This window comes from Vipera berus (assembly GCF_964194415.1).
Source record: "Vipera berus genome assembly, chromosome: 12".
In the NCBI taxonomy this organism is placed as follows: domain Eukaryota; kingdom Metazoa; phylum Chordata; class Lepidosauria; order Squamata; family Viperidae; genus Vipera; species Vipera berus.
In genome coordinates this window covers 15,187,329-15,199,410 of record NC_138215.1, presented here as the reverse complement: position 1 = coordinate 15,199,410, position 12,082 = coordinate 15,187,329, and the positions used below count along the sequence as shown (strand labels likewise).

The following is a 12,082-nucleotide window of genomic DNA, read 5'->3' as shown; positions in this document are numbered from 1 at the left end:
CTGAACTTTAATTTTAATCTGATTTGGACATTAATTCACAAGAGCAGCATCGTGCTTTATTGTCTGTCCTTTTTCTCATACAGATTCTCAATAAGCATCTCCCTCTAAAACATTACTTAGCAGCCATTGAGTAAAGCCAGCAGTGGACGAGGGTGTTAAAAAGGAAAGAACAAGAAAAACAACTGTAATGCACATTAATAAAAATCTGTTTGCCACCACAGACATGGCGTTATCCTCAGCTTCCATTACCACAGTGGGAAGTATCCCTGTTATCTCGCCCAAAGTGATTGGTTCCTGGAAACCTAAAGTGACTGGCTCTCGAGAATTTGTAGCTCAAGATGACCCAAACACTTCTGATTACTCTGAACCTTTATCAGGGGTTCCAAAGGGTAAGGCTGAATCAGGGAATCCGTTGCAGTTGAAAGAAAACCTGATACCTTCAGCCATTTTCAAAGATTCAATCTTGAAATTCAATTCAAGCTTGGACCTTGCTCAATGGATATGCAGAGTGTGTGTAGATCAAAGGCAGAGCAACATAGCAGCTAAAAACAGAACCGAAAAGGTGAAATGTGGATCTGAGCGAACAAACCAAGAGATGAGTTTCATAACTCATGTCAACCAACCCCTGTTCTTTCTTCTCTCCATCCGTCAATATTCCAAGGTTTATTGTTGTTTAGTAGCGCCATGCGCGCTTCTATAACAGATCAGTAGAAGCATTACAGATTTTTATGTTAGCATAACATAAGATACCTAAAAACAACTGCAGCCTTTTCAGACTTCTGCATGAGCTTGAAGTAGGATGTTGTTGTTTGAAGGAGCAGAGGGGTGCTATATATCTTCTAAATCAGGGGGTCTCCAAACTGGGCAACTTCAAGACTTGTGGACTTCAACGCCCAGAGAAGAGCAACAAAGATGATTGGGGGACTGGAGGCTAAAACATATAGGGAACGGTTGCTGGAATTGGGTATGTGTAGTTTAACGAAGAGAAGGGTGAGGGGTGACATGATAGCAGAGTTCCAATATCTCAGGGGCTGCCCCAAAGAAGAGGGAGTCAAGCTCTTCTCCAAAGCACCTGAAGGCAGGACAAGAAGCAACAGATGGAAACTAGTCAAGGAGAGAAGCAACCTAGAACTAAGGAGAAACTTCCTGACAGTTAGAACAATTAACCAGTGGAACAACCTGCCTCCAGAAGTGGTGAATGCTCCAACACTGGAAGTTTTTAAGAAGAGACTGGCCAGTCACTTGTCTGAAATGGTATAGGTTTTCCTGCCTGAGCAGGGGGTTGGACTAGATGACCTCCGAGGTCCCTTCCAACTTATTATTATTATTATTATTATTATTATTATTATTATTATTATTATTATTATTATTATTATTATTATTATTATTATTATTATTATTATTCCCCAAGGCTGGCTGAGGAATTCTGGGAGTTAAAAATCCACAAGTCTTAAACTTGTCGAGTTTGGAGATCCCTGTTCTAAATAAGCTGAGGAAGAGAGAAAGACCTACAACTCAGCCAACCATGTTGGATGAAATACCTTACATTCTGATCTAAACCCAACCAAACTTTCAGTAGAGAATAGAGAATAGCTATTTTGGAATCACAGTTAAGCAGTACAAGTCAGATAGAACAGGCTCTGCCTGTCCTTTCTGTCACTAGCTTCACTAGGATTATTTTGACCTCTCTGTCTTGGTCTCAGAACAATCACATTCTGAGATTTGAGGATACACAACTGGCTTGCTATGAAAGCAAAAGAGGACCGCAGTCTCAATCTGCTCAGTTCTTCTAAGATTTTGACAGAGGTCCAAAGTCACTAAGTCAGTGTCTTCTGTAGGCAATCCAGGCCTCTGTTATCCACTCACCTGAACTGCCTTATATTTGCATACCTCTCGGTAGATACTGCATATTTGCGCACACTTGTCTCTATTTTCTCCTTGTTGAAATGATCAGAAAACTTGTTTGCATCTTAATAGCCCCTGGAACGTATCAGGTTTTCTTTCAAGCCTTCTGACATTCCTTTGCTTCAGGTATTTTATAGCTTGAGTGTCCTTTGAAATCTTTATCCGGATTTACTCACAGGCTTCTCTATCATATATGGTGGCACTCTTTTTGTCTTTGGCCTCTCTGTCCTTATTTCACCCCTTCTTCTGCACAAAGCCATTAAAATCAATAACCCTGAACACATTTAACTCTGGTCAAAAGCCTTGCCTCTAACAAATAATAACACTACTACTACTAATAATAATAATACAGTAATGTTCCTCTTCATTTTAAGTTTTTCTGCCTGATGTAGAATAATAGAAGTAGATGCATTCTTCCAAACTAACATTTTCTTGGCAGGGTGATGTCTGTGGCTCCCTTAAAATAAACAAATAATATAACTGCTTTCAGGGGAAAAAATGTGTAAGTTCCGATAATTGTGTGTTAATTGCAATTATAATTATTCTTCAAGACTAAATTAGATGCATCCTATATTTTAGGCGAAACTAATATATTTTATTAATCATTTCTAAAACAGCATGAGATTCCAAACGTGCATTCCTTATTCAAGCAAAAACCATAAAAATATAAAATCTTTCTTTTTTTCCTTAATCTGCAGACAACCTAAGAAAAAGTTACAAAACATTGAGTTGGAAGAGAACCATAGCTCTATTGATGCAATATGCAATGAACAAATTATGCAGATACACACACACACACACACACACACACACACACACACACACATATATATATATATATATATATATATATATATATATATATATATATATATATATATATATATATATATATATATATATATATATATATATATATATATATATATAATTTGCATAATCCTATCTCGTATTTGATTTCTGATTTATGAGTCAGGCAGGGAACTGAGAGAAAAAGCCTTCCATGAGTTATTAATTGCAGTCTGGCAGAGTAACACCTTCTAACCTCAATTTCCAGCAGAAATTGTTAAAAGTTAATAACATACAAGCTACTATTTGTGAGTCTTAAAAAGAAACTTGGGCACAGAAGGAGAATAGATTCGCAGAATATCGTATTCGGAAAGTTCTCCAAGCTGATTGAACCAGAGTTAGAAGCCACATCTTGTATTCAAAAACAGTGAAGTCTCTAAATGGTTGCCCAAGTCTCTACTTCTGAGACGTCCTGTAGGTAGTTGTGGAAGGAGACCTTCACATCAGCCTTCAAACCTTCACTACAGTGCTTTGATTCTCTATTTTGGCAGAAGTTCTCCCGAGTGAAATTAGAGGACTTTGTTGCACTTATGCTAGAAGCACCAAGGCACTTATGGGTTGAAAGGAATAGCCAGTGACATCCCCATTGCTCTGGGGATGTCCAGTTGGAGGCTTCCTGGAAGGAGCTGGAGTGAAGGACGAGAGCTGAACTCTGCCCCATGGCAGCTCAAACATGGGTTTGCTAACCTCATGCCCAGGGTTCAAACCACACAAGCCATCGTGGTCCTTTAGTTAGAGCAGGGGTCTCCAACCCTTGATCTGTGGACTGGTACTGGGCTGCAGCATGCCAGCAACTGGGCCACACAAACAAGCAAAGCCCCATCTGCAGAATGCAGGCAGCACACAAAACCCTCTGGTCCATGGAAAAACCTCTCATCATGTAAACGGTCCCGGGTGCCCAAAAGGTTGGGGACCTCTGAGTTAGAGGACTAAGAGCAGAGAAAAGCAGCCACCAGGATGGAAAACAGCTGCTGGTATTTTGATGCCCCTCTAGAACTGTTGTAAGGATAGTAGGTGGTATTAGCTCGCTCCTGTTGGGCGTTTATAACTAAGTAAGAGTTAGTTCACATCCCGTTAACTTCAGATAAGTGTCTATAATGAATATGAAATCTGGACTGTGAAGCAGTCAAAGAGCAGAATATTTCTTAGTACAAATATTCTTAGTGAAGAGTAACTCAGAGTATTGGTTTTCCTACTTTGGACATGTATCATGTCCACAGTCAGTTTTTGTTGGCTAAGAAGAAGAAGCTCAGAAAGAACGTTGCACGGCCACATTGCAGCTCAGAACAAGATGTTAATCTGTGCTATCACTATATATCATGCCCTTTTGCCGATCTCACAGCCAACATATGGTTAATGCAGGACTCCTGAAGACATGGAGATACCAAACTTGGCCAAATGTGCAAAAGTAATAACCTCATTGAAAGATCAGGCACATCAACTCCAAAATTTAGAAGGTTGACCAAGAAGAGGTAGGAATAATAGGGCTGTTCTTATAAACCATAAGTGCAATTGCACTTTGCTATTCATTGCACAGACTCAACTCTTTTCATGGGATGTACAGTATTACATTATTGCAATGTGTATGTGCAACTTCAGCCCAAGAAAAAATCCACCACACACAAGAATAATAAATCTAGGAATAGCAATGATACTTCTAAAGAATTAGCCTTAAATATGTTCACTTGACACTTAAGGGCTGCTTCATATCTTGGACACATTCAGGAATATCAAGTCCCCTCAAAATCCATTCATTTCAGATCATTCCACCATAAACCTGAAGACATGAAAGCTGTGCTAGATCCTGTCCACTTTATGTTTAATCTGGACTGGGGAGGGCTGGACTGAGAAAGAGAAGAGAGATTTTAAGTAGTAAGGATTCATGTAGGTGTTTCATAATGCTTATAGACCATTAGAATTCAATTAGGGTGCTCCTTGTGGATCACCTCCTTGTCAAGAGTGATGTAATTTCTTGATGCAGCTCAAAAGGGTGTACGTTCAAGACACCAAGTTTTAGTTAGGTGCACTTAGGATGCAGCCTGAAATAGCAAGCTTTTGTCTCATGATTTTGTCATCCAAAGTACCCTCTAACCAGCCCATCATGTGTGTGCTTGTCATAGGTGTGAGATGGGAAGTCCAGTCGGGTGATTCCAACCAAATGGTGCACATGAATGTCCTGATCACCTGTGTCTTTGCGGCTTTCCTTCTGGGAGCATTTATTGCCGGCGTGGCTGTTTACTGTTACCGAGACGTTTTTGTGAGAAAATCCAGGAAGATTCACAAAGATGCTGAGTCAGCTCAGTCCTGCACGGATTCCAGTGGGAGTTTTGCCAAACTGAACGGCCTCTTTGACAGCCCTGTTAAGGAGTATCAGCAGAACATTGATTCGCCCAAGCTCTATTCCAACTTGCTGACGAGTCGCAAAGAGCTGCCCCAGACGGCTGACACAAAGTCCATGTTGATGGTGGACCACAGAGCCCAACCACCAGAACTGGCAGCTCTTCCAACCCCGGAATCGACCCCTGTGCTTCAGCAGAAGACCTTACAAGGGATGAAGAGCCAGATGGAGAAGGCCCAGAACAACCTCAGCTCTTCAAGAAAAGAAGGCCCCTTGAAGAGTCCTCAGTTTTTCCCCTCCAGTCCTCCACCCCATTCTCCTTTAAGTCACGGACACATCCCCAGCGCCATTGTCCTTCCCAATGCCACCCACGATTACAACATGTCCTTCTCCAATTCTAACGCGCACAAAGCGGACAAAAAGATGGCAAATGTGGACCACCCGCTCACTAAGTCCTCAGGCAAAAGAGACCCTAGGCGATCTGTGGATTCCAGAAACACCTTGAATGACTTCCTGAAACATTTGAACGAAACCCCCAGCAACTCCAAAGCCATTATGGCTGACCTTCAGGTGGCTCACCAGACTTTAATGTTGGATTCCATGGGCAATGTGACGGAGGTGCCCCCTAAAGTCCCTAACCGGGAAGCATCTTTATACTCTCCTCCTTCCACCCTGCCACGGAATAGCCCAACAAAACGGGTGGATGTCCCCAATGCACCTGCAGCACCAATGACCTCTTTAGAAAGACAAAGGGGCTACCACAAGAATTCTTCCCAGAGGCATTCTATATCAGCTCTTCCTAAAAACTTAAACTCCCCGAACGGGATGCTGTTATCTAGGCAGCCTAGCGTTAACCGGGGAGGATATATGACTCCGACTGGAGGCACAAAGATGGACTACATCCAAGGGACTCCGGTCAGCGTCCATCTACAGCCTTCCTTGTCTAGGCAAAGCAGTTACACAAGCAACGGAACGCTTCCTCGGACAGGGATAAAGAGGATGCCCTCTCTTAAGCCAGATGTGCCACCCAAACCTTCTTTTGCCCCACAGACGCCTTCAGTCAGACCACTGAACAAATACAGTTACTAAAACTTGCCTAATCAATCCATCCAGACCTTGGGGGCGATGGTGCAGGACAGATGGAAAGACTCCGACTGGCTTGTCAATGGAGGGCATGGGGGGAGACCGAATTTGGGGGCAAACAGGCTCTTTTTGCTCCATCTGCTGGTTTTGTCTGGCCCAAAGCAAGACTCCACTTGCCCAATGCATTAAAAGAGAGAGGAAGGGCTGGCCACTGCATCTCTTGTGTTGGGAGAGGAGGAGAGACATAGCACAAAAGGACGGGACTCCGTGGCCACTTCAAAAGAGATGTTTAGAGTACTTAGGGAGGAAGCAGATCCGCGAACAAAAAAAAATACTTGAAATTAATAATAATTAAAGTAAGAATAAAAAAGGGGGGTTGTTTTTAGACTGCCATACTGTGTAGTCTTCCCACAAAATGTGAAAGTTTTAACTATGTATGCATTTGCCTTGCCTCTTGCACAAATATCCGAAAACGAAAATGTCTCGATACGTCTGTTGGTTAAGAAGCAGCGGGCTGAACTTCAGCCTCTAGTCCAACTGTAGCATTTTTATTTTTGCCTCCAAAGGATGAACAGTTTGTTTTACGGCACAGGTAAAAGGGGAGGGGTGAGAGGGGGGGTGCATGCAAGTGTGCGAGGAAGCCTTGAATCCTAGGAGGTGCTCAATTCCATTGTGTTGTCCGGATAGAAATGTTTACATTTGTGAAAGAACAAGGGACCTACCAACCGCTTCGACTCTGGTACTCTCGCCTTGCAAAGGTGCACTGCAGGTCTCATGCAGCAGGCTTCGGGATACAGGTAGTCCTCAACTTAACAACCACAATGGAGCCCTACGCTTCCGTGGCTAAGCGAGACATTTGTTAAATGAGTTTTGCCCCATTTTGCCACCTTTCTTGCCACGGCTGTTAAGTGAGTCACTGCAGTTGTTAAGTTAGTAACACAGTTATCAAGTGAATCTGGCTTCCTCCATTGACTCTATTTGCCAGAAGGCCACAAAAGGGGATCACGTGACCCCGGGGCACTGCAACCGTCATAAGTACATGCCAGTTTCCAAGTGTCCAAATTTTGATCAGGTGACCATAGGGATGCTGCAACGGTCGTAAGTGTGGGAAACAGTCATAAGTCACCTTTTTTTCAGTGCCATTGTAACTCGAAACGGTCAGTAAACAAACTGTAAGTTGAGGACTACCTGTATTGATTGTGGCATATGACGCAATTAGGTACAATGTGAAACAAGCCAAATATAGGTACCCAAAGCCAGGCTGCTATAAAGCTAGATATCTAATTTCCAAATGTTGTTTTAATGGGTTTCCATTGACCTAGCCACTATTTAATTTACTGTCCTTCAAAACATCAAGGGCTGAAGCCATCCCGTATAGAGGTTCTTAATTTCCCCAAATTTCAAACACATTGTCAGAAAGGAAAAAAAAAAAAGAGGCATTTGCATGCGGATGCCCAGGTTCTGTTTTGCGAACGCAAAGAGTTGCTTCCTGCAGTGTCCTTTCACCATCTGTCTTAAGCTCATGGGAAGTAAAGGAGAAACATGACTGTTGTCTTTTATGTGTCCAACAACACGTCCTGGAAAAGCCTAAAATGAGACACGAAGGTGTGTATGCCATTGGGCTTCTCTGACAACTGCTTATGTCATTGTAAGGAGATTCTTCTCACTTTTAAAGAGCTCTGTTGAACGTATTGAGTATGTTCCTTCAACACTAAGCCGACATTCCCTAATCTGGTCCTCCAGATGAGCTGGGACTGCAAGTCCCAATAATCTGACTTGGATTGACTTCGAATTCTGGGAGTTGAGTACAACACACCTAGAGGACACTAGGTTGAGGAAGAGTCACTTGAAGCTGCAAAAAGCAATTGGTAGCTCTCCAGTCTCAACATCTGTAGGAAGCCTGGCCAAATAGTCAGTGGTGGGATTCAAACATGTGAACAACTGGTTCTCTGTGTGGATGCCGCTTCTGGAAGTGCATTCTGGGCCTGGGCAACAAAAAATTAGCTACCGGTTCTGCTGAAGTGGTGCGAACCGGCTGAATCCCACCACTGCAAATAGTGAATGGTGAGGGATACTAGAAGCTGCACTTAGTAACATCTAGTTGTCTACTTCTGTATGAAGCTTTGTGGTTTCTTCCCAAGTTTTGAAACTCTATCCTTCCAACACTTGTGGTAGGAACCAGATGGTTCAAGAATGCTCTCACTGTTGTAACAGATGTTGGCTTTGGATGTTATGTGAACACACCCAATGTACACTAGGTTCCCAAGTGAGGAAGGATAAATGTGACATTATCCCCATAACACAGCCATCCCCCAATGTCTTAGCAAGATCCATCCATCAAAATTCAACAGAAGCACAGCCCATCTTTTTAGCTTGTGGTTTCTTTGAAGCCATGCCAACAACAACACTACTGTAAATATTCTGTGTGTGACTTTACTGAGATCTGTGCATTTTGTGCCTTATTCACAAGAATGGCTTTTTTTTCCCTAAATTGCTCACTACTAAAATCCTGTCAAGTGTTCTCTGTAATAGTACATTGTAAACCCGAGTGCTTTTAAGTTCTCTCTGCCAGTGTCCAGAAACATGAAAGGAAAAAGCAGAGGAAGAAGGGATTAATATTTTCTGTGGAACCATTCATTATCCATGAAAAAGTAATCTACAAGCCAAGGAAATATCAACCTTGCTGTGCTTAACATTCAATCCTGATTTGCTTAAGAATCAAACTGCAACAATGGGAAATCATGAGATTTTTTACAACCCACCCAAAGTTGCACATACTACAGTGTGTGCTTACAGCTGATTGTAAACTCAGATGAGGGTCTTGGTTTGTGTAGGATGTTCCACCATTTGGTTGCTGAAGTCTCTGTAACCAACCCTTAGTTTACAGGTCAAACACAAAAACACCTGTTTGTGTTGTAAGTAAAGAAAGTTTTAAAAGGGATCATTCTTTCATATAGACAATTAAACTCCTTTTCCAATCTGTACGTCAAGCATTACGTCTCTCCCAAAATACCACAAGTAATTTTTCTAAAAATACCTTCAGTCTCGCAACTAATACCTTTTAATTTTTTAAAAAAAGGAAATCAAACAGCAAAAATGTAATTGACGTCACTTTACAATGATTAATGAGTAATACATACTTGTGTAAAACTGAAACATAAATGTTTATGTGAACCCAAATAACTTTTCTGTAACATTGTGCTGCCTCGTTAGTGGGTAAACGTGAGTCATCTTAGTATTTCTGTTGAAAACCTCTAACATTCGACATAGTCTTTATTCTGTTAATTTATAATTTGTGTTGGGTTTTTTTTTTCTTAAAAAATAAACACATGCTTTATCCATTTGTGCAAAGATAAATGCAGATTGTATCTTTTTTAAATGGTACAGCTTAAAAAAAAAAGTAACCCGGAAAAAAAAAAGGAAAAAAAAACTGCTCTATACAAGCTATAGAGTACGTTAACATGTATAGATATCTTGTAAACTTGTACTGTGGATGTGTAAATAAGACGTCCTTTGGGTTTTTAACACCGCATGTAAAGATAAAATAAACTCTTCAAAAGGAGCAAGCATCTCACATCTCACTTGATTGACAGACGGAAATAGTGGACACCGTCCATCAAGAACCCCTCTTGGTGGAACATGGGCAGCAATGGAATCTGGACATCCATATGCCATCATTCCCACAAACTGCAGTGGAAGTGCTCTCCAGGAGCTAACCCATCTGCTGCTGTGAGTAATCATGGGGAGTGGAGAACTTCAGGCTTAGAAAATCCATCCTGCGGGGACCTTGGTGCTCTCTGGGCTTGGTGATTGCCTTGCAGACGTTTCGGTACCAATCTAGGTAACATCATCAATGCTAGTTGAACCCTAATCTTACCTAGATCAGGGGTCCCCAACCTCTGGTCCGTGGCCCAGTTCTGGGCCACAGTGTCATGGTTCCGATAGATGAGACCAGTTAAAAGAACTTCAAGGCAAGGAAATCTTCCTCAAAGGACATTTTTATTTGGCTACAAAATATCGGCATGTACAAAAGTGAACCCAAGACTAAGTTCCCCTCCCCCTGGTTGCAAAGTTGCAATTTCCACCCCAAATAGATGTCATAAATCACATTCACCAATCGCTACTAAACACGGGCACTCCTCCCAGATCTCCAGCCTGCCAAAATCTAATCATCAATGACTTTGGTTCTCATACCTAAGAATTGTTATGGCTAACTTAAAACTACACTGCCCCCTTCCTCCCCTTCTAAATATGTGGCAACCGAAAAGGAAGTGAAAATGGCTTCCATTCACTTTGTTGCAGTGTTGACACACAGCTTGTTTGGAACCAGGCCCCGAAGTAGCAGGCGAGCACACAGCTCCATTTGCATGAGTGGTGGGCACATGTGGGTGCCTGCCATTTGTGCAAATGGACCTGTGCACGCAAGCACCCGGGCCTGCCACTCGCATGGAACCATTTCCTCTCTGCCCCCCCCCCCCGCTGGTCCACAAAGCTGGAAAGGTTGGGGATCACTGGTCTAGATTAGTAGTGAAATATCTGCAAGAAAACCACCAAGCTCAGCGAGCACCAAGGACCCTACAGTTGAACCCTGGGCCACAAATATTGTCTTCTGTCGGTAAACCCATCCTAGCCAACATGTCATACAATACTAATATATGACCAGTAAATAATACAATGCTAGTGTGTTGATCTTTGTAGACTTCCTATTTCTAGAGCATCAGCATGGGCAACTGCATTTACCTCTGTGTCTTTTCACTATTCATACCTGAAGCATAAATAGCACCAAACATGCAGAGGGATATACACCTGGAGACTTAACACTGGTCTAGAAGACTGCTTGCAAAGTCCTTATCCAGAGATCAGGGCCACACATTTTTCAGGCTATTCACTGTTCTAATGCCTGACAGCCCCATCTCCACAGGAGAACTGAGCCACGTGCACCTTACACCTAACCACTGTTTATAGTTGTTAAAGGGGACCACTTACAAATCTAAGGAGCTGCTAAAGGCCTTATCTGGATTCATACAGGATTTAATTGCAACCATTCAGAAGCAAGCCTTCATCTAATAGCTAGATCCAGTTCTTCTGAACAACTAATACCCCTCTTCAGATTGGAAGGATACCATTTTTCTATCACCACCACCCACCATCCCGAAAGGTAAAAATGCAGATAGGCAATCAAAACCTAATATGAACAGGCAACATCCCAGTTCTTTTTGTTTTGTTATTTATGGATGTATTTTCTTTTGTACACCCTTAAGCAAAATGCATTATTATGGACGTGCCGGGGTCCTGGCCTGTACAAGTCCATGGAATAAATGCCTTAAGGCTTTCTCTGGGCTCAGATAATTATAAAAAAAGGTTTTGAAGCTTAAGGTCAGGAGGCTAATGTGGTTCTACTGAGATGCCTTGTCAGAAGCTGACCTTACCCAAGTGCCAAAGACAGCAAGGAAAACTTTTTCCTTTGTTTGCTTTCCTATCCCTGGAGCATACAGACTTCAGAGTGCAAGACACTTCATTATCCTTTCTGCTAAACACACATCCTTCCTCAAAAGACCAGGAACTGCAGTAAACGTTTCACAAATGATGTACTGAATATCTTTAAACACTATTCTTTCTCCAAAGGAGCCCCCAGCTAGCCCATCCCTCATTTAGGGAAGTTAATGGGGGTCTGACCAACTTAGCCTGAAGAGAAGAGGTATTTCTGGGTCACTCTCTCCCAGCTTTCCTTGAAAACAGAGGCTCCCGTGGCTATAGATCACTTCTCAAGGCCTTGGATCTAACCTCCAAAGTTTGGTAAGCGTATTGAACATGTGAATAATACAATAGAAGAGACAAAGTACCAAATGCACAAAGAGTCTTCTCATTAGTTAACTGTGCTATTTGTTCATTTCAAATTTCAATTAA

At 42.1% G+C, this 12,082-nt stretch overlaps 1 protein-coding gene across 6 annotated transcripts in view; it reads left to right on the top strand.

The window, feature by feature from the left end:
• Nucleotides 1–6,756, top strand: part of SEMA6D (semaphorin 6D) — a 61,399-nt gene extending 54,643 nt beyond the window's left edge. For 4 of the 6 annotated variants that reach the window (XM_081337746.1, XM_081337744.1, XM_081337745.1 and 1 more), the window contains one exon: nucleotides 4,875–6,756. In XM_081337746.1, the coding sequence (XP_081193872.1) occupies nucleotides 4,875–6,181 (1,307 nt within the window). In that variant the 3' untranslated portion in view covers nucleotides 6,182–6,756. Of the gene's footprint in view, nucleotides 1–221; nucleotides 390–4,874 lie in introns of all 6 variants that reach the window. The other 2 variants (XM_081337742.1, XM_081337741.1) reach the window with 1 other exon arrangement.
• Nucleotides 6,757–12,082: the final 5,326 nt, after the last annotated feature.